At 39.2% G+C, this 21,603-nt stretch overlaps 3 protein-coding genes across 4 annotated transcripts; 1 reads left to right on the top strand and 2 right to left on the bottom strand.

Moving 5' to 3' along the window:
* The first annotated feature begins 587 nt into the window (after nt 1-587).
* Nucleotides 588-9,480, top strand: tial1 (TIA1 cytotoxic granule-associated RNA binding protein-like 1). 2 transcript variants are annotated; one of them, XM_041947021.1, is made up of 12 exons: nt 588-741; nt 1,209-1,305; nt 1,518-1,616; nt 1,777-1,831; nt 1,936-2,023; nt 3,798-3,873; nt 4,162-4,270; nt 4,878-4,973; nt 5,628-5,712; nt 5,954-6,077; nt 6,480-6,622; nt 6,898-9,480. In XM_041947021.1, the coding sequence occupies exons 1-12, from the start codon at nt 713-715 to the stop codon at nt 7,019-7,021; spliced, it is 1,125 nt and encodes a 374-aa protein (XP_041802955.1). In that variant the 5' UTR covers nt 588-712; the 3' UTR covers nt 7,022-9,480. The 2 variants fall into 2 exon arrangements, with proteins under 2 accessions (XP_041802955.1, XP_041802956.1); XM_041947022.1 differs by lacking the exons at nt 588-741; nt 1,209-1,305; nt 1,518-1,616; nt 1,777-1,831; nt 1,936-2,023 and adding an exon at nt 3,055-3,358.
* A 539-nt stretch (nt 9,481-10,019) lies between these two features.
* Nucleotides 10,020-15,397, bottom strand: pkd2l1 (polycystic kidney disease 2-like 1). The gene is made up of 15 exons (XM_041947804.1): nt 15,118-15,397; nt 14,761-14,874; nt 13,726-13,853; nt 13,348-13,601; nt 13,037-13,261; nt 12,734-12,962; nt 12,475-12,645; nt 12,197-12,378; nt 11,983-12,103; nt 11,799-11,897; nt 11,585-11,706; nt 11,385-11,502; nt 11,114-11,247; nt 10,852-10,993; nt 10,020-10,586 (listed from the first exon to the last, which is right to left on the bottom strand). The coding sequence occupies exons 1-15, from the start codon at nt 15,395-15,397 to the stop codon at nt 10,467-10,469; spliced, it is 2,439 nt and encodes an 812-aa protein (XP_041803738.1). The 3' UTR covers nt 10,020-10,466.
* Nucleotides 15,398-18,082: 2,685 nt separating this feature from the next.
* Nucleotides 18,083-18,514, bottom strand: atoh7 (atonal bHLH transcription factor 7). Its single transcript, XM_041948165.1, has one exon. It carries the CDS (start codon nt 18,512-18,514, stop codon nt 18,083-18,085), a length of 432 nt encoding a protein of 143 aa, XP_041804099.1.
* Between the last annotated feature and the right edge of the window lie 3,089 nt (nt 18,515-21,603).

Raw genomic sequence — 21,603 nt, 5'->3', positions numbered from 1 at the left:
TTGACATTTCTTTCTTCTTTTTTGTTTTCTTATGCAGAACAGACTAATGAAACTGTTAAAATGCAGATGAGTTCATGTTAATTTGGTTTGTTGTCCTTTTCAGACATTAGTCAGTACTCAATACACTCTAATTCACCGTTATTATATATATTACGTATAGTTAGAATAATACTGATGTAAGACAACTAAGACATAAATGTGTTATTCAAAACGTGCTCACACTGGAGCCTTAACGCGAACGCATGTGTTCAGATTCCAGAAACGTCTCCAGGGTTCGAGCGACTTCCGTGAACTGTCCAACACCGATGATTAAAACAAGCGTACCCTTTTATTCAATTTCAAAATAAAAGTCTCTTACGCAAATATTTTTCACACTTTGTGTGATTTAAAAAATCCGGAATGTGTTCGCTATTTAGGACTTTGTATGTATTAATTAAACATTAACCTATAACAATATATATATCCTTAAGAAATGCGTAATTTTCACAGTTGAAACTGTACAGTGTCGTTTTGTTACCTCTCGCTGACCTCTTCTCAACCACGCATGCACGCACGCTCTCTGGACTCCTGCGTGACGTATGTTCTGGCGCCCGGTCAGCTAGCTTCTATGCTAGTTAGCTAGTTGTTGTAGTTAACCGCGTACGCTGGAGTCGGTTAACGTCAGCTAACTAGCCGATAACTAACGCTTGCCTGGTGACTGTCAGCATCGGCCATGGACGACGAAAGCCACCCCAAAACCCTGTAAGTAATTTTAAGTGTCTAACGTCAGCATTAGATATCGTTAGCGAAGCTAACGTCGGGAACCGGTGGCTAACTTAGCTAGTTACCCGCAGTCTACACAACCCTGGTGTGTACAGACAGCGTAGCCATTAAATGGTCCACTAACATCAGGTTAGTTAACATAACGTTGAATAAAAAATAATAATCTGATTTCATGCGTGTATGTAATATGTAAGCGTTAACAGCGACAACTATCCAATATTGGCTGTAACTAACGTTGGACTAGCTTGTAGCGTTGCTGTAAGTCAGACAAGCTACGTAATGTAAACATTCTAATTTCAATAACTCATTATCACTAACCAGAAAGTAGCGATAATACCCAAATATTCTGTCTGTGGCTCAGTTTTTCATCACGATCTTTACCACCTCAACGTTACTTGGAGCAAACTGTAAAAGCTTTTACAAAACGAAATTCTTTTCCCCTCCAGGTATGTGGGAAACCTCTCCAGGGATGTAACAGAAATCTTGATTCTGCAGCTCTTCACCCAGATAGGGCCTTGCAAAAGCTGTAAAATGATCACAGAGGTAAGCAGTCAAGATTGTTTGGTTTTATCTGACTTTATCTTTTTCTTTTCTTTTAATGACCCCTGTCCTGTCATTCACATCTGGGGAGTGACCACATCCCACTTTTCACCAAAAACCAGAAGAACTGAAGGACATTAAATGAAGATAGCAGTGATTTTAATTGCACCACCCACTAACCTTTTCAATTCTTGTGTTTGATTTTGCCCATGCAGCATACAAGCAATGACCCCTATTGCTTTGTGGAGTTCTTTGAACACAGAGATGCTGCGGCAGCCCTTGCAGCCATGAACGGGAGGAAGATATTAGGAAAGGTAGGACAGTCTGTCTGTTCTAAAGTTAAAGGCAAAGCTCGGCAGCTCCAATGTTTCTGATTTCCCCTGTGATTCTTGTTGTGTACAAATTGTTTATTTCTCAGGTTTTCATAAAGTCAGGTCATAGTTTTAAATGCCCTTGTGAATTCCCTGCTTTCAGGAGGTCAAAGTAAATTGGGCCACCACTCCAAGTAGCCAGAAGAAAGACACATCCAGTAAGTGTTCACCTATGGATTTTCTAATTTGCTAAAATCAAAGCTCACCAGAGAATAGTAAGTGGTTTCTGTCCTTTGTTTGTTTGTCCTTTGTTTCACTCTAGATCACTTCCATGTGTTTGTGGGTGATTTGAGCCCTGAGATTACCACTGAGGACGTCAAGGCTGCATTTGCACCCTTTGGGAAAATCTCGTAAGTTTTTCACTTTAAAAGGTGTTAATAATTTGAATGCAACAATGCAAGCATATTGCTTTCTCTAAAGTTGGGCAATATTCGTCATTATATAATCCTCTGTAAGGTTATGCTTTGAAACAACCATCAATGACCATGTTTACATGCATACAACATGGGTATTGACTTAACTGAAAACCTAAAAATGTTATGAAGTTCACACATTTTCAAGTTTTTAAGCGCTGGCCCACAACGGCTGACATCCTGAAGGTTTTGGTTCCTTCTCCACAGTTCACAGCTACATCTTTTGTTTTGAGTTAAAAACAATGGTTTGATATCATATGAAACACTGGGATACCCTGATATCCTAGGGGTTAAGGGACCTACCATGAACTGCAATGTACCCCCTTTCTTGCATGGTCACACTGTGAGCAGGTTTGGGGAATTTTATGTTTTTACTCTAAATGTATGCTGAGAAAACATAACACAAAGAGTTAATGTTTGGAAGTCAACGGAATGGTTACCATTCAGGAGAACAGCTTCATTTTTGTTTTCTCTTGATGTATTCCTAGTCAAATTCATATCAGGTGTAAATGACACAACATCATGCATGTAAACATAGTTGATGATGGACCAACATGATTTTAAGTATCACATCAAAGTAATCATCAGAATGGACAGAGCCACTTATCCTCATATGTAATGCTTTGTTTTCAAAAACAAACCCATAACAGATTCGAACAACATGATTTAAATTATTTATTGACACAATTCCTGTAAGTTGTTAAGCGCTTTATTGCAGTTACTTGTCTCTGTATTGTATCTCTCTTATTTATGACTGAAGTGCTAGCTTTTAGCCTACTCTTGCTTTTCTTTGCATATTTAGGAGGTGGTAAGTAAACTGTATGTCAGCTAAATGTAAGCTGTGTTTATGAACCTGAACAGCTTTTAGTTGTGGGTCTCAGTGAAGTAATAGCACTTTGGTTATTTTACAGAAATGCTCATAGGATTGGACAGGAGCTTGAAGGCTAACAGCAAGGAACTGTGCACTCTGGAGACTCAGATGTAGTTTTTTTTCTCTATTTATTCCATTCTTTCCATATGTCTTTATTTGTAGATGCTATGTGTTAACATGATCTAGCTTAGATTAACAAATTCAACTACTCAATGTGTTCCTCTAAATCTACGTATGTTGTCTCATTTTGATTTGCATAGTGTTGTTTGTAGTGCAATGATCCTCTTCCAAAATTTCTGAAAATGTCAATTTCTCAAAATTTGCAGCTCCCCAAACTCCATACTCCATATTGGTGGTAAAGCATTGACCAGGAAAAATAAAGAAATCTGTTAACAGGCCATGTATGCCTTTTAATTCCTTTTTCCTCTTTTGATATTTTTTCTATATATTTCTATTTGTAGGAAGAGCACCAACAGCAGATTTTAAGAATGCATGGTAATCCATATAATCTGTTCCTTTTGTGAATTTAAATCAGTAGCCTACTATTAAGAAGACTCAACATGAAGTGGTGCTCTAGTGGCAAGGACACATTTATACATCTGAAATTATTTAAAAACAATACTGTAGGCTGCATGTATTTGTACTTGTTTTTTTTGTTTTCAAGTGTTGCTTTGACATTATATTACGAGTCAGTGCTCAGTACAAGGTCATGATAGCTAATGTACATTAATGTAGGACAGTGTAGAGGATTCACAGTTCAGTGTGTTTTGCGTGGTTCCTTTTAGTTTGAAGTATTTAAACTGTAAAGTGCACTGAAGTTGTTTTCACGTTTCCCTCCAGGGATGCCCGTGTTGTGAAGGACATGACGACAGGCAAATCAAAGGGGTATGGATTTGTGTCCTTCTACAACAAACTGGTAAGGCTCCAGTGCAAGAACACAGACTGAAGGTTATTTCTATTTTCTGTTTATTATCCTACTTTAATTCATTTACAGTAATTACAGTATAATTAATCATAGTTGAACCCATAGTCACAACTTACATCATCTAACATTACATAGCTTCTTGTTTACTATCACCAGTTTCAATATCATTTAGATTAAAAGCAGTAATGTGTACATACTGAATATGATTATGGCCTTTAATATGAACTTTACAGATTCATGAAACCCAAAGAGTTAACTGTCTTTGATTTGGTTTTATAGGATGCAGAAAATGCCATCATAAACATGGGGGGACAGTGGCTTGGAGGACGCCAAATCAGGACCAACTGGGCGACACGCAAACCACCAGCTCCAAAGAGTGCCCAGGACAGTAAGTTTTAAAGGCCCTGCACATCCACTGTGCATCCACACAGGGGATTTTATTTATTTTGGATGATAAGGGCTCTTCTCAGCACAGTCAGACTGTACTTCTCATTCATTTCTATGGGGAACAGGGCGAGAAACAGCTTCTGGTCGTGAATTGACCCCCCCACCGTCACATACAATGCTACTTATAAAATTTCTAAGCTCTCCACTGTTCAGTCAGTTTGACTGAAGAGAGGGTGGGATTGACCTGACATTCAGAAAATGTTTGTTTGTATTTCCTTATGTTCTAGTTTTATAACTGCATGGTGAAAAAATACAAGCAGCAGAGCGTGAGAGATGTTGTTTGGCTGTAGTGAGTGTAAGGATAGTGACAGGATAATGACAGTAAAATGTTAGCACACTAGCTATGCTAGCTCCCCCACTTTATGTTTACAACCCAGCCCACGCTATTTCCTGCCCCCCCTGCTTTTTAGCATACCACACAGGAGGTGGGCTAAAAAGCATATGGGAACAAGTGGGAGTGTGAGTGAGATTGACTTTGACTTTAAGCATAAACGTTGTGTATAAAGGTTGGGACATCCCTTTACAAACTTTGCTTGTTTTTATTTTAGATGGCTCAAAGCATCTGAGGTTTGATGACGTAGTGACACAGTCCAGTCCACAGAATTGTACTGTATACTGTGGAGGGATCCAGTCGGGACTATCAGGCAAGTGTCATGTGTCACTCCTGACTCACTACACACTTACACCACACACCATGGACACACGCACTTTATCACACACACATCTATATGCTGGACTTAAGTGTGGACAAACTGACTGTTGCACACTGTCATTTTTGCACAACTGCACTACTGTGCTCACATTTAACCACCAGATGTCTATCTTGTATAGCTTAGTTCTGTATTTTTATCTCACTATTTCTTCGTATATCGTTAGTTTGTATTTTGTTCTGTATTTTTGCCTCATTACTTGAAAATGACTGTTGCACAATGTCATTTTGCACAACTGCACTACTGGGCTCACATTTAACTGCCAGATGTTTATCTTGTATAGCTTAGTTCTATATTTTTATCTCACTATTTTTTTTCTTATATTGTTAGTTGGTATATTGTATTTTTGCCTCCTTACTTGAAAGTTGTTCTTTTTTGCATGCCCTTGTGTTTCCACCCTTTGAGCTGCTGGAAATGTATTTCTCTTTGGAGATTAATAAAGTATCGATTTATCAATCTATCTATCATGTGCTCTTCAGATGCATTGTTACAGCCCTTAGTCACACTGCAGCAGTGGTCTTATTACTTACCATACACTTACCTCAAAGGGGTGACCACACTGACCTTTTTTCTGTTTGATTCTTTCAGAACACCTAATGCGACAGACCTTCTCACCGTTTGGGCAAATAATGGAAGTCCGAGTTTTCCCAGAGAAAGGATACTCCTTTATCAGGTAGTGCTTCAGTCCATTGCAGCATTTGCCCTCTAGATGTCAACACAAGCACATTACATGACTCAGTAATGGGACAGTCCATTCTTGTGTCAGTGACCTGTTCTGTTTGTCTTCAGCTCACTGCTATTATGAGAGTATCAGTTAACTCGAAGTTTTTAATCTTGTTCATTTTCTGAATTGCCTGATAGAGATGCTGATTAATAAATAAATTTGACTGCTAAGCTGCTGTTTTCCTTTTCAGGTTTTCCTCCCATGACAGTGCTGCCCATGCCATCGTCTCAGTAAATGGCACAGTCATTGAAGGGCACATAGTGAAGTGCTTCTGGGGCAAAGAATCGCCTGACATGGCAAAAAATCCACAGCAGGTAGGGAAAACACCACTCGAAACGAAACTAATGAGATTTACTTAAATAAATATGTAAATTTTTAATAGGGATGACAGCAGGCGGTGTCAGGAAATGAGCACATGGTCGGAATCTTAACCCCTAAGTCCCGGGATTACTCTGAAACTGATGATGATCTTGAATTAATTCAGTTTTGAGTCTTGCTTTTTAGCCAAATCTATGTAATGAAAATAGAAATTTTATTACACATTCCAAGAAATGTTTGCAGACTGAAAGAATAGACTAACAGACTAAAATGTACTTTGCAAAATGGTAAATCACTAATTTCTTTTTTGCCTTTTTTTGTAGTACTAATTGAACATAAATAATGCAGCAGTTAAGACATTTATTCACTGTTATTCTCACTGTTTGTCTCACCCACAGGTTGAGTACAGTCAGTGGGGGCAGTGGAACCAACTCTATGGGAATCCACAGCAGCAGTATGGGCAGTATGTAACCAATGGGTGGCAAGTTCCCTCCTACAGCATGTATGGTCAGACATGGAACCAGCAAGGATTTGGAGTAGAGTGAGTTTTACTCAGTATTATTGTGCATTATGTATTCAGTTAATTCATTTTTTTATGACTGTATTCTTCTGGCCCAGAAGACTTACCCCAGTCATTAAATGCCTCTAAAGAATGATGGACGGTAACTTGACCCCTCCTTAACTTTAAAACTTGAAAAATAAAAAAAGGAGATCTTTCCTCCAGCCTCGGCAGCATTGATTCATTTTACAACACAGCTGATCTTTGCACGCAGTGACCACAGTCATACTAGCTGGGTCTTTGTGGCGTCTTTGCAGGCAGTCCCAGTCACCAGCCTGGATGGGAAGCTTTGGATCTCCGTCTGCCCAGGCTGCAGCCCCACCTGGTCCAGTCATGTCCAACCTGGCCAACTTCAGCATGGCTGGCTACCAAACGCAGTGAGCTGGCCCTAAACTAAGTGTAATGCCAAGGGGATTTTGTCAACCCTTTCAAACCACACAGCACTCTTTCATCAGGACAGCTGCTGTGGTATAAGAAGGGCAGGGGCCATATTCACAAAGCCTTTGTAGCTAATAGTTGCTCTGAAACAACAAGTTTAACAATATGTTTTTTAGTGGCATTGTCCTTTTCACTTAGAACTTTTAAAAAGTTTATTTGATGATAATTCATAGTTGTGTTTTTGAAAAGTCCTCTTTGGCTTCTGAAGTAAAGCCAAACCAACTGTCAAAGTAGATGTTAAAGGACATGCCAGCCCTTAAACACGCCTTACCCAGTGTGTGACAGAGGGGATTTGCAGCATTAGGACATCTGGACAGCTATCCTAACAAACTATTGGATGCCTTTCCTCTCATCACAAGCTGAGTATGTTGACCAATGGGCCAAACCATCAAAAAGTCAGTGTAGTCCTTCAGAACTAATTGTTAGCCTCTCAGATTCAAAATTTGATCAACGTTACACATAGAAACATAACAGCTCAGTCATTCTAGTGGAGCTAAAAGCAATCATGTTACTCCAGCAGTTCACTGGACATGACAAGTATTAAAATCCTTAGAAACCTCAAACTTTTGTAACATTGATGTTAAATTATTAAACTATAGCAATATCTGCTCTCAGTTTGCCAATGTTTTGTTTTTTTAATATTTCACTAAAGACTTGTTTGTTGTCATACTGGGGCATTTTCTGACATTTTATACAACAGAAGACAAAACTGCACTCGTCTTTATGCATTAATTAAGTTACTTTTTAATCATACAGGTCAGTTTTTACAATGTTACACAGTGATGACAGTGTTGGTCAAATCTAGTGTGTATGATAAGTCAATATGGATTTGTGCTACAAAAGGCACTCAACCACCAGAATAAACCAACCTGCTGAAAGATGGTTTGGGCCTAGCTTCAGCTCATGACTAGATATTCAGTCCTATTTTGATAATTTAATGAAAAGTGCTTTGTGAATAAAGGCCCCTGGAATGGTAGTTTGCCTTTCCAGTATATGTGACGCAACTATTTGTAATATCAACTGTGGCTTTAAAGGAGGTTTAAGCGGGACGTGGTATCTCTTGGGTAAATTTTGTGTACAAAGAATATTTCACCTACACAGCTCTAAAAGCAAAAAAAAAATAGGTTTTTCATGTTTTGTATCAGAGTGATCAGCATGTTCTTTGCAGACTTTTGATGGACTTTAGTTGAAACGTTAATGTAGCCTAGACTGAACAGATTTATAATCATGTGTCTCAAAGGAAAGGCTACAGTATCTGCTCACTATATAAAGAAAATATTGTAAAAACAGCTTAACCCCCAAACTTTGTAAAGGTAACTTACTCTGTGTGCTGATTCTGGGGCTGGTTTCCTAGAAAAATATTGAATCTTAAGTATTTTCTTCCTTCCTCTTGATAACCTCAGTTAATTTATAGTCATTTCTTTCAAATGTCTGTGACAGTTTTAGCAAAGGACCTTAGACTTAATTTAGCACCAAAACCAGCCCCTAGTCATATTGCATCATCATTTATCATTCAGAATACTGTACTTAAGTCACCCACTTGTGCAAAGACACATCGTCCAATGTTTTAGGCTGACTATAAATCAGGATTGTTTTATTTTATGTTTATTCCATTTATAGTGGAAGGTTCCCCAAATATTGTGTTGATTTGTCAGGGCAGAGGGCATCTTTTCTGTCTCTTTGTGCATTCTGAACCTTCTCAGTATTTGCAGAATATTTCCATATATTCCAGGTAAACTATTTAAAAAGATACTGACAAATTGTGACAAGAGGATTTCTTAAAGACATCCTGCCATTTGGATTTTATTTGCATACGTGCCATTCTGTACAGTGTATTACAGTCCTTGTAAACTCACTCTCATTCTCCTGGTGTACTAGCCAACAAACTTGATAATGTTTAGTTTGTTTATTTGAGCTGGGGGGGGTTTCATGTAACCAAACAGGGTCATGTTGGCTGAGAGTGTAAATAAAAACCTATATCACAAACCTTCATGAAACTTAAGAAATAGTGTACATACTGTAGGTAGAATGTTATGAAATGAAATGCCATCATTAAATTTCAGCAATATAATTTATGAATAAGCCTTAATTGATGTGTCAGTAAATTCAAACCTTGTGTTATTTACAGAGGCTGCATTACAAATCTAAATTCTTTTCCATTGTTGATTTTCCCATTTTTAAGTTTGTGTGCCATTTTCAGGAAGTAGCAGGAAGCAGGTGATGTTTCAGCTTGAACTGCACACTTATGACATGTAATATATTTGTTGCTCAAAATATTGAATGTAATGGCAATTTGCTTTTATGACAATAATACATTTAAGTTGAACAACAGAAGTGATGTTTAATAATAAAGGATGAAATGAACAGAAAATTCACTTCAAATAAAGAAACATTTGAACCTGGTTGTTCGGTACATTTATTAGACACTAATGAATTGTGCTTTACACAGAAATTCTGACAGCAAAGCATAAAGTCACTGTAAAATGATGTATTTTCAGTAATTCTAACACACAGTAAATTACATATTTAACAATTATTAAACTGAGGTTCTGAAATGTGTACCATCTGAATGGTAAATACACTGGACAGCATATGTTTTCTATATTCTCTCTATTTGCTCAAAAACCTTTTACCCTTTTTCTTTGCAGCAATGTTTCCAGGTGTGAAACCCAAATTATGTTGACCAGTTTCTTTTAAAACATCCAGTCCACTGGAATAGTACATCCCAGATCCAGTCATTTGGTATATAACAGAAATGTTGTATATGATATATTTAATGAACGGCTGTAGACACTGTCAGCCATTACATATTCGCTCGTTACAACATGACGTTTTGGCAGCTCAGGAGGTGGACAAAGGTGACAAACGATTATTGAACCATGTATTATACGCAAAAAAAAAAAAAAATCTATTTGATCATTATTTTGTAGATAAGCCTCACTAAACTGTGCAAACAAGTGGCGAATAGCTTTTGAGCGACTAATAGAACATGAACATTTATAAACATTGAATGACTAAAGCAAAGCAAGCATTCACTTAGATGTTAGGCGGCTTATGCGCTGCCTTATATTGGGTTATATTGCACAATGTTGTCTCTCTAATCTACTGTTGAAATAAATTTGTTTTGCACAACAGGTCTCATCTACAACATACATTGTATACATTGGAGCATAAACCTGAACCAGGTTATTGTATTAGCTCTAGTACAGTAATCTAGTTATTTCAAAAATGTGTTTATACAGTATTTACATATTACCATGACATGATTACTTAAGAGCAGCTGAACCAAGTGTTGAATATTGCTGTGTCATACTGTCAGTAGTGTACCTGTTCATCCTCGTGTCATCTGATTTACAGATAGCCTGCGATTGTGTTTCTCAGAGATTAATCACATATGACAGTCATGTGTGGAGTTGGTGCAAACTGCTGATCTCCTCAATGAGACGTCAGCCTTCATCCCTCTGTCCACGCAAACCAGGACGCTCCCGTTTGAGGCAGTTTCATCACTCTGAATAGGGGTAATCAAAAATTAGACATTTTTTGTTTGGAAAAAAGTCTATGCTGGAATTTTCTGGAATGCTTAAGTACAAAATGTTAGACATTTTCCACATATTACATTAAAGGCCCTTTGTCTTACCAACATCACAGTTACATAGTTTCAGTGTAAGGTAATGGTGAGGTGAAACTGAGCTGTTTAGTATTCCGTTAAAAAGTAAAGTATCTGATGCATACAACAAGGTTTAAGTATATCTTGAACCTATTTCCATACTTACATCCTTGTTGGTCATACGCCGTTTCCCTGCCATTTCCTTCCCTTTAGCTCTCTCTTGTAATCCCAGATTCTCCATAATCAACTCAATCCTGGATGAGATGCCTTCCACAGAGCTTTCAAGGTGTAGAACTTGTCTGGACAATCTTTCATGTGGAGAGAAAGGTCATTCAGGTTTGGTTGACATTCATTGTCATTAATTTCTCTTTTTTGAATACAAGATAACTGAAGACATTTCTGAGGTTAAATGTAAAAGCTTTTCCCACCGTAGAAACTGTTCCAGATCCACAGAGGTATGACTGGAGTGGTTCTTCTGCTCATTAGATGCTACAGGAGGCTTCTCCAGTAATTCTTTCCCATAATTAATTCCCAGATTGTTGATTTCCGTGCAAAGAGCATCCTGAAGGAATGGGAAAACCATCATGAAAAGACAACGTTGCATTCATTCTCTTTTCAAGATAAACAAGATCAAAGTAAAATGTTAAAAAAATATATATCTTGTAAATCAAAACAAACCGTATAGACTATTACACAAACCCTCTTTTCCTCAAGCTCGATTTTCATCTTCTCTTGCTCATCTTCGTCTAGAATTTGGTTCCCATCACGGTCAAACCGTGAGAAGGCTGCAGATATTTCGTGATCGGCATGTCCCATCCTACGAGATCATCACAGAGGTGAGGGTTGCATTTAACACTAAAGTTAGCATGTGTTCTTCTTTTTGATATTTTGTCACTTACTCTTTCAGAGTTTTTCTGAAGTCCTTGAATTCAATTTCTCCAGATCCAGATCGTAGCGCTTTCTGAACATCTGATATTTTCTCCTTTTTAAGTTTCAGTTTCATAAATGTCTTCGTATAGCTCTGAATTACAAGAGAAAATCACTTTGGCTTTATTTCTTGTGAAACTTTATCCATAAATGTATCTTTTTTTACTTTAATCTGATTGCCTTTACCTGTTTGATGATGTCTGTAATCTGGAGCTCATCTTTTTGGGATGAGAGCTCTTCCTTAACCTCAGAATATGTATCATTGATGATGGCTAGAAACATGTTCTGAGGGACAGATACAAAAAGGATCATGCGAAAGCTCATTTCTATCCTTTTGAAATTAAGGATCTTGTGGAGCACAATGACTTACCAGTAGAACAAAAAAAACAAAGAACACATAGGTGACAAAGTAGATTGGCCCAAGAACTCTGTTAGCACGGTCGATGGCATTGTAATCAAAGTCTCCAAGAATAATCCTGAACTGTGTGAAGCTACAGAAAGAGGAAAAGGAAAAAATGACTGAATCATTAATGCTCAATCATCCTGTTTAAATATTTCCTGCTGTTGATTTGGACGCTTCTTACATGCATTTGACAAAGGTGCTGAAGGATTCAACCTCTGTTCCAAAGAGCAAATATCCAAGTTGAGCATAGGCAAAGAACACGATGAAGAACATAATGGCAAAGCCCAAGATATCTTTAGCACATCGACCCAGTGTGGAGGACAACTGAGTCATGGTCTTGTTAAAACTGATGTACTTGAAAACCTAAAGGACAAGAAGAAAAAAAACACAACCTTTTGGATGACACGAGAGCCAGATTTGAGTAAGTAATGTGTTGGTGTGAAAGATGTCAAACTTTACCTTGATCCACGCAAAGAACAAGTTCACTGCATTCATGTTGTTGTACTGTGTTTGCCAGAAGGCTAGAAATTCAAAATCAGCATAGATATCAGGATTTTCCAGTAGTTTGCCAAGCAAGTTGTCCACTTTGACAGTGCGGAAAATATTGAATACAATGGCAACAATGGCGAGCTGGGAAGGAGAATAATTTTACTTGTTTGAGTCCAAGAAGAATCAGCAAAAAGGACGTTTGAATCAAACAAGAATTACATTTTCTTACCATTATGACAACAATATCCAGTATGTTCCAGATGCTTTTGAAATAGGAGAACTTGTGTATACGCAACTCAAGAATCTCCTCCACAATGTAATAGAGGATGAATAAGCAGAAGACCATCTCGCAGCCGAGGATGAAGTAATCCCAGGTGGTGATGTAGCGAATCAGTTTGACTGTTCTAATCTGGTAGGAAGGGATCGCTCCACCGGTCGCTGGGATTTCAACCACCAACCTAAAAGAAGCGGATAAAACTTTGGTCAAGCAATGGACGGATACCAACCTGCTATTGTCGGTGGTGCTTTTTACCTAATGACGCAGAACATGTTGATGTTTGCGTTGTAAGTGGAGAAGTCGATGAAGACCACTCTTGTTCCTCGGTCTAGCCACAGGTTGTCCACCAGTTCCTTCAGTATGATGGCACTCTCCTCTTTGGTCTGCCCCAGATCTTGGTAGTATCCTCCTCCGCTGTATGTGGTCAGCAAGCCCCAGTGAGAGGAACCTTTGATCTGTTGCTCTGTGTGAAAGGTCCATCTGTGGAGGAAGAAGACAATTTTGCTGTAGTTCTTAAACTACAGACCCAAAGTACAACCCTGTAAGGAAAACGATAAGCGGCTTACGCTGTGCCATTGATGAGACCGAAGCTAAGGTCATCCTCCTTCTCCTCATTGTAAACATCAAAACATCCTGTGATCTCATCTCGGAAGTCGCTGTGGACCTTGCAGGAGTTGTTCATGATCTTGATCTGCCTCATTCTGGGGACTCCCAGCAGCATGTTCTCATAGTAGATGAAGGACTGGTCCCCGTGGTCCATGGACTGGTTATTGTACCATTTAGTCCAGTAGAGGCCATCTAGAAATGGACCCTGTGCATACTGTTCATACAAAGAGAGGGTGGAAGCAGTTTGAATTGCACGCAGAAGAAATTTCACATTATCCTTTATCAGTGGTTTCTCTCCGTTGTGAACATGGAAGAAATGAATATAGAGGAGAACTCACAGTCCAGAAGTCAGCCATGGTGCTAATGGACTGAAACTTAACCCCACTTTCGCTGGCTGTATTCACAAACAGATCCGTCATGGCTTTAGTGTAGTAGTAGGTGCTCGAGCTGGTCATACCGTATGTCACTGAAAGACAACGTAATCACATTGCTAATGCCCAGTCATTGATTCCTATCTGGCTTTACTCAGGTTCAGCCCTAAATGTTGCTCTATTCAGTGGTCTGAGATAAGACAACTCAGAGGCAGGCACGCATGGCCTCATTGTAGACTTGTTGTTTGGCTGTGTGTTGTATGTGACTGCAGTCAAATAGATCCAGATTAGAGGCCGTAATTTGTTTGAAGAGAGAGCAAGCTGGCCTGACGCAAATAGCCTCATCAAACAATGTAAATCTAACCCAGACAAAGCAACAATGGATGAGGCTAAAAGCTCTTATCGCTAAAAGGCAAGAGATGCCTATGTCCCTTTCACTGCGAATGCTCAGCTGCACAATGGCTTTCAGGCAGAGGGATGGGGAGGGCGTTTGTGACGCTTTTGATGGTAAATCAGCAGTCAAGATGTGCCCTATACAGTAACAGCCAAATGGTGAGCACTTCAACAAGTGATCAGAATTGCAAAGAACAAATAGTTGATTAAAATATACTAAAGCAGACAAAAGGTACATCAATACCAAACAAAATATACAACTGACTTCATTAGAAATACTCTAATGTGTTTGTCAAACCCAGAGATACATTTGAATTCTCTCTATCACCTGATGGTATGGGTCATTAATGTTTGAAAAGCATACATTTAGAATAACTGTATTTAGAAGTAATTTTCATGCTTGCACTTCAATTTAACAGGTTTCATGGCAATGCAAATCCTAGAAAGTAGAAAATTAAGTTTAGTTTAAATGTCTTTTTAAGATGTATTAAGCACTTTCCCGTGTAAAGGAAGTGCTAAGAATTGCTTGCATATACTGTTTGTCCAGGGTACTGAACATGATTTTTGAGTGCCAGGAATAGACACAGATGATATAAGTAGAATACTTACAGAGGCATATATCCACCAGGAACACCAGATAGACCAGTAACTCCCGTAGTGTGGTTCGCACAAACAGTTCTCTGTTGTTTGAGGTGTTTTCAGTCAATGTTGTGCCCCATAAGCCTACGGAAAAAATATAGTTAAAGATATGATGTAGAGACTGTGTTTTAAAGATTGTTCACACAGATGGTGTGTTGACTTTGATCCTGGGTTGAAACAAAGTAGGATGCTCTATTAAAGACCTGCATTGATAAGACAACAAGATGGCCCATTTTAGATGCAGTCAAGGTGTCATCCATGCTCATTAAAGTAGTTGTGATGGCAGAGCAGAAATACTGTTTAAAACTCAGCTCAGTGGGCTCTTACCTTTAATAAACGAGCAGCAGCCTCTTTGTTTCTTCACCAGGCCGTGGTCAGAGGATGGAGGCTCCTCTGGGAATGGGCTGAGCCCGTCCAGTTTGTACATGCTGTCCATGGAGCCCTGGTAGGGGGACTGGGGGTTGTAGATGGTGCTTACAGCTCTGGGCAAAGGTGGAGGGGTGTCGCAGAAGCCCTGGTTTACCCAGGCCCCATTGCCCATGCTGTCCAACTCGCACTCCACCTGTCCAGTCAGGTGGCTGTCGGCCCGGTTGTTCAGGCACTTCATCCTGGTAGACGCCCGCGTTTGTCTTGTATGGCCTGCTGGAGTTTAGATCAGAGAGGAGAGTGAAGCAGAGCAGTGTCTGCAGCTTTTGAACACCTGCTGGAGAGATGATTATAAAGACTGGATGACATCAGCTCTGTTGGAGGAGGAGCTCCTGGTCCTCTGCTGGACCGTTTGCAGTCTTGAGATTGAGACCAAAAACAGTGAAGCAATAAAAGGTGTTGTGCAATCACAACATGGACATACTTGTATCTCCTTTTGCATGGGCACACAGCAAGGGTTAACCAAATACTTCACTGTTGTTCAGTGGTATAATCTAATCCCTTAACCAATAAGACCTCATATCTGATCTTTAGTCTGTTTCAAACTTGGGGATATTTTTAGACGTGATGAATAAATAAATGAAATCACCACAAAACAAAACATGTGAAATTAGTGCACATGTCAACTGTCTGCCTCCCTCTCACTGACAGCCCTCCTTCAAACTGACAGTGAAGAGCTGAAATAATGAAAACACCTTGACAAATTTAACTCCATTCTACAGTGGGGATCTCTACGACACCACATATCGTACGACCTAAGATCCAGCTGTGCTGGAAGGGTAAATAATTAAGCAGTTAAAAGACATTTTAATTTGTTTTGCCCTCTCAATTACTTCCATGCTGAGCACATTGTTGTCACTATTGATTAACCACTCATCCAATAACGTGCTCCTATAGAGGAAATCAATTAATTGCATGTCGATTATATTTTCTGTCGCCAACTGTTTGCGGCTTGTGTCTGAATTAATGAAGAGCGTAATTGCAGTGTCAGGGATGGTCTCCACCTCATTACCATTACGCACTTTTGACTCTGCCATCTATTCATTTTTGACATGCCAACTGTCAGAAAGCGTTTATTAGGTATGCAAACATTCAACATGGCATATGAATCACTGCGACCATCTGTATCAGTGTTTGGCACCTCGTCTATCGCTCAAGTCTCTTCTGCTGTCAACGCAACAAGCCCCCTGCAACACTTATCAAATGAGTATTTAAGTGTTCACGCTAACACCAATGATTAGTTAAGCAGACTAATGAGTACTTTAGCTATATGTGAGTTTGTGTTCTTTGATTTGGTGACTGATACTGTATCTTGTGTCTCTTTATGTGTTTATTTTAGGCAGTTGGAGGCATTAAACCAAACAGGCTTGAACATGAGATTACATAACAATATAACAACATATAATTCCAAATATTACCACCCAGCTCAACTGCATTAGTGTTATTATCAGGTGGACAGTACAGTTAATGCACTGCTGTAGATGTGTTATACTCGGTGCAGATAGAGTTTGGGTCCAGCTATGGGCGTTCATGCTTCGGTGGCTCTGAACAGAGCGATTACACACAGCCATTACCACACAATAGAGTTTAATTTCTGCTCCCCCTCTGAAGCCGTGGCAGGATCTGGCACACAGGCTTCCTTAATTTGCTGTGGCTTGTGCCACCATTCAAACTTTTTCAAATCTGGAACAATCACTTTTCAGTGGCTGATGATTGCCATTTAAATCTGTAGCTGTGTGGCTCCAACAATGGACAGTTGTGGATCATATGGCATCCTGGACTACGCCGTTGCACAATTGAGTCAGTTTAATTCTTTTAAACTCCAATATGTGTTATTTTTATGGGGAATTTCTGAAAATTGAATAGTTAAATGATTGTTCTTCTCCCCTCAAAATTTTAAATGTTTCGATTCTGGTTCCCCGCTGACGTAAAAGTGTCTTATCTCAGAGCCCAGGAGCCCAGGACAAAAGGATGATTTATTCCCCAGGGTGCAGGGTGAGGCAGTGCAGCAGACATGAGCTGCCATTACTCCTACTGAGAACCTGACACACACAAAACAAAGCAGCTGTAAATTAGTCATTCTCCTTGATAGCCCTTTTTTTATACCACACAAAGGAGACAAAGCGAGATTAGAGTTAAGAGCTAGATTAGAAAGTGTCCAATGAAATGAGACAACAAGTAAAATGTACTGTTGTGTAATTGCTCTATTGAACTTTTCAGTATGTCGGGGTTTTATTTTAAACTATCAGAGTATAGAGAGTATGCAAATAGATTTTTTGTCTGTCATGTCTAAAAAATCCCACATTTTTCCATCACAATTGTGTTATAGCTGAACCCAATAGAGAAGATAATAAAGAACCAGAGAAAGGCTTTGTCATACAAAATAGTTTTTTATTTTGGATTAAAAACTATAATTCAACAAAATAGTGTCTGCATGTGAAAAATAACATCTATTTTTCAACTCTACAAACATGTACTTACACTTTGACAAAATAGTTACATATTGATTTTAACTGTGCAACTAAGACCACAATGATTTTCTCAGAATCCATTGAACATTGCACAACATTTTCGGGCCATATCAAAATAACTGATAAAAATACACCATTGCCTGTATCTTCAGTACAATCTACATTTCTTTCATTGCTATACTTTGAACAAAAAGATGCTCAACATTGCTGGGTTTCCTAGCAAAAATAAAAAAGACTCCAAGCAGAAGTAGAAGCCTCTTTGATTGTCATACAAAAATACAAAAAGAAAATAATGCAATACAAATGTATTTACTGTCTCCTAAATTGAAGGAAAAATATTCACATTGGCATTCACATCCAACAACAGGACTGATTATCTACCACATGGCAGCAGTTTATGCGTGGACCTGATGGCCTTCAAACTGATATGAGAACGATGAGTGGGTGTACTCCTGTCCAGTCGGAGAGTCGTACCTCATGAGGCACGGGTAGTTTTCAGGCTGCACGCAGTCGAACTGCAGGTCCAGCCACTGCCTGTGAGGAGCGTTGTGCCTCCTGGCGTCTGTCAGGATCCGGTTTAGGGCCATGATGTAGCTGAGGGCCATCTGCAGAGTTTCATACTTGGAAAGCTTTTTGTCCTGGCCCCACTGGGGGACAACTTTACGCAGTCGATCAAAGGCCGTGTTCAAACCCTGCATCCTCTTCCTCTCTCTGGCATTGGCAGCCATCCGCCGCCTCGTGGCAGTCTCATATTTCTCTGGGCTCTTGGAGTCTGGTTCTGAGGACTCAGATCCAGAGTCAGTGCAGCTGGGTCGACGAGTCTTCATGATTTTTGGTTGGAGGATCAAACGGGTGTATGTCCTCAGATCAGACTGACTCTGATAAATCTCTTGATTGGTATCTGAGAAGTTTCCTGTTTCAGGGGGTCCTCAGAGGTCTCGTCAGCGTCACAGTCTGGCTGATGTCCAAGCTGTGTGTCCTCTGGGCTGAAATATTTGTAACTCCAGATAGTGGACAGCCTGAAGAGTCCAAGGTGTCTGTGATGCTGGAGACAGTGAGGGAGCAGCTTTTATAAGACGGAGCAGATGAACAGGTGGCAGCAGGTGGAGTCCCTGCCCTCTCCCCCCATCCTCAATATTGCTCATAGAGAAACACACCCATGCAGACTCATAAACACCCACACCCACTCTCAGCATACACACACAGACACACTCATATATGCACACTCAGCACACCACACACACACACACACACACACACACGCAAACAAAACCTTAATGAAATTCCAATTATCTTGGGCTGGGCTATCTGGCCGTGGCTTCACTCAGAGCCATGTGTCACAAACACCAAAAGTCTACCATCTGGTAGCTCACCACAGCTGATGGTGCAAACAGACTTTTAAAAGGTTAAGATTCTGGATATTTCCCAGTTAAGCTTACATTCCCACAAATTCTGTAAAATCACTAAAAACCTACTAATTATCTGTTTAAGGCTGTTAATTAAGCATTTGATTAAGCAGAAAATTGACAAATGATGACATAGAATTACTGTGAGTTGCTGCATCACAAATGTTGCTTTCATTTTTATCTCATTTAAAATTCACTATACTGTGTCAAAGAAAGAAATTAAAATTTGACTCATTGTATATACAAACACACAGTATCTTGCCTCTTTGCACAATATATTAAAACATTTTCTATCTCTTAATATTTATAGTTCAAATGTTTCCTCATAAAATGTAACATTTTTATTTGAATTTTTTGAATAATGTGTGAGTCAGTCTTTGTTATATCAAGCTGCTGTGTGACAGTCATAAATATGTAGGTATCACATCTTAATATCTCATTTATTCAGAAATTAAATGGCTATACTTTCGAATTCCTGTAAATTTAATAGGTTTTAATTAAGTTACATAAGGCACCAAGAAGTCCCCTTTCACTTCCCATGTAACCGGTCTCCATGTGATAATAACCATAATCTGAGATTAGCCCGAGGCAACAGAAGTGGAAGTGTGGTCTGTAACCTGAGGGATTTTAACAGCACATCGGGGGATTATGGCTCTCAAACAATATGGGCCAAGATGGTGTACAGATTACTGCACCATGTGAGAGTTCAGGAGCAGTTTGTGCACAGATGAAATATGAAATCCTCCACAAATGTATTCTACTTTATTTATTAAAAGTACATTAGTCTGACAGGGCGCATGTCAGTTCTGTGCTCGTAATGGATCGCAGTATGTGGGATGCATTAATGTTCCGTGTTTACTTGGGACCACACGAGAAATAAATAATTGATCTGTGTAGTGGTCCGAGAAAATGAGACAGACAGAATAATTTGTCTGTCTGTCCTTCCCATCTGCCAACATTGAATTCTGTAATTCATGAGGATGGATCCGGACATGTGACACACACTCAAACACACAGTCACCCAAAGCCACACAAACAACGACTGTCTTTTGACCATGCTCTGCTTATTGTTATACTTTCAGCTCAAATAATGGTCTCTGAGTTACACTTTGAGGTTTTGTGTTTATCTTAGAAAAAGATGCATAGAATCTTACTGATTTCTTATAAACGACCACTTTATAATTCTATTTTATTACTTTTTGCAGAGAAATACTGTACTTTTTACTCCAATATGTTAATAGTTCAACTGTAGTTACCGGTTTTTTACATACACAATAATAAGATAATAAACTATATGCTATATACGTATCCTACCCAACAATATACAACTTCATTAAAATTGGTACAGTCTTGACCAGCTACTAAATTGAAATACTGTTTACACATTAATGCACCATGACAATTTTGCACTATAAAAGGGAGCCTATTCTGCATACTTAAATACATTTTGACTAATACTATTTTTAATTTCAGTAAAATGTGAACACAGGACTTTTTTACTTCTAATGGAGCACTTTCACACAATAATATTGCTTACGTTTACAGAAGTAAAGGATCTAAATATTTCTTCCACCTCTGCTGCTTTATTTTCTGGCGTCATCCTTTGTCAGGAACGACATGTAGCTCCTGTCACTGCATTGACAAACTCAAAGCTTGGGTGTAGAGGCAGGTTATGAATGATTAATCACTGTCAGAGGCCTAGAATAATGCCTGTCTCCAGTATTGGGTCATGGACACAAGCTGATGCTGTCTGGTCATTTTGGGATGGACTGGTTAGCTGTGCAATTAGGCATATAATCCCATCTACCAGTTGGTTCATTGATTACAGATTGATGTAGTTTGCCAGCTGCTGCTTGTCGTGTCTGAGGGCCTCGTCTCAGACGTGGCCCAGTCCTTCCGTGTCTTCCGTCCTTTTTTCCCCTTTTTTTTTTTATTACAACCCCTCACGTGATTGGCTTGTCTGAGCACCGGTGGCTGAGCCATGTCCTCTGTCAAAAGCCATATGTCACAACTGAGGAGTGACCCGTCTGCTCTGACAGAAACGTGTACCCCCATAAATCCAGCTCTCCTTATGGAGAAATGGAGATTAGGGCACAAAGCGTATGTTTCAGTACAGGGGAAAGTGTAAGAAAGGATTCTCCCTGCATGTATGGCTTGACCTGATAAATCTCATTATCACCACAGGATTACTTTTAAAAGAGCTGTGAATAAGCTCATACTTAATTTTAAAGACAGAGTGAGATAAGTCACAAGTGTGCTAATACTTTTGGACTTGTGGACTTTTATTGCTGGTTTTGTAACAAACTTTGAGAATCTGGACTTCGAACATTGTTGTGTTGATACTGCAGTAATGAGCCGAGTACACGTATGTAAAACAGATTTTGTCCTGGAAGTTGGATTTTTTTAAATAACAAACAAAACATGAACAGCTCATTCAGAGACCAGAGATATTTACTACTGAGCAACACATACAGCACCGAGTTAACAAGCAGGCCTGGCAGCTGGTCAAA

Source organism: Chelmon rostratus, chromosome 11 (assembly GCF_017976325.1).
Source record: "Chelmon rostratus isolate fCheRos1 chromosome 11, fCheRos1.pri, whole genome shotgun sequence".
Classification (NCBI taxonomy): Eukaryota; Metazoa; Chordata; class Actinopteri; order Chaetodontiformes; family Chaetodontidae; genus Chelmon; species Chelmon rostratus.
Note: the sequence above shows the minus strand (reverse complement) of the source record. Positions and strands in the feature narration are given on the sequence as shown.

Bases quoted from the DNA above. Each gene is read 5' to 3' on its own strand.
- tial1 (XM_041947021.1), top strand. From the start codon at position 713: ATGGACGACGAAAGCCACCCCAAAACCCT. The intron at 2,024-3,797 runs GTAAGTTTTTCA...GTTTCCCTCCAG, and splicing joins GCACCCTTTGGGAAAATCTC to GGATGCCCGTGTTGTGAAGG. The intron at 6,078-6,479 runs GTAGGGAAAACA...TCTCACCCACAG, and splicing joins TGGCAAAAAATCCACAGCAG to GTTGAGTACAGTCAGTGGGG.
- pkd2l1 (XM_041947804.1), bottom strand. From the start codon at position 15,397: ATGAAGTGCCTGAACAACCGGGCCGACAGCCACCTGACTGGACAGGTG. The intron at 13,262-13,347 runs GTAAGCCGCTTA...CTTCCTCCACAG, and splicing joins GGTCTCATCAATGGCACAGC to ATGGACCTTTCACACAGAGC. The intron at 10,587-10,851 runs GTAAGTATGGAA...ACCCCTATTCAG, and splicing joins GGCGTATGACCAACAAGGAT to AGTGATGAAACTGCCTCAAA.
- atoh7 (XM_041948165.1), bottom strand. From the start codon at position 18,514: ATGAAGACTCGTCGACCCAGCTGCACTGACTCTGGATCTGAGTCCTCA.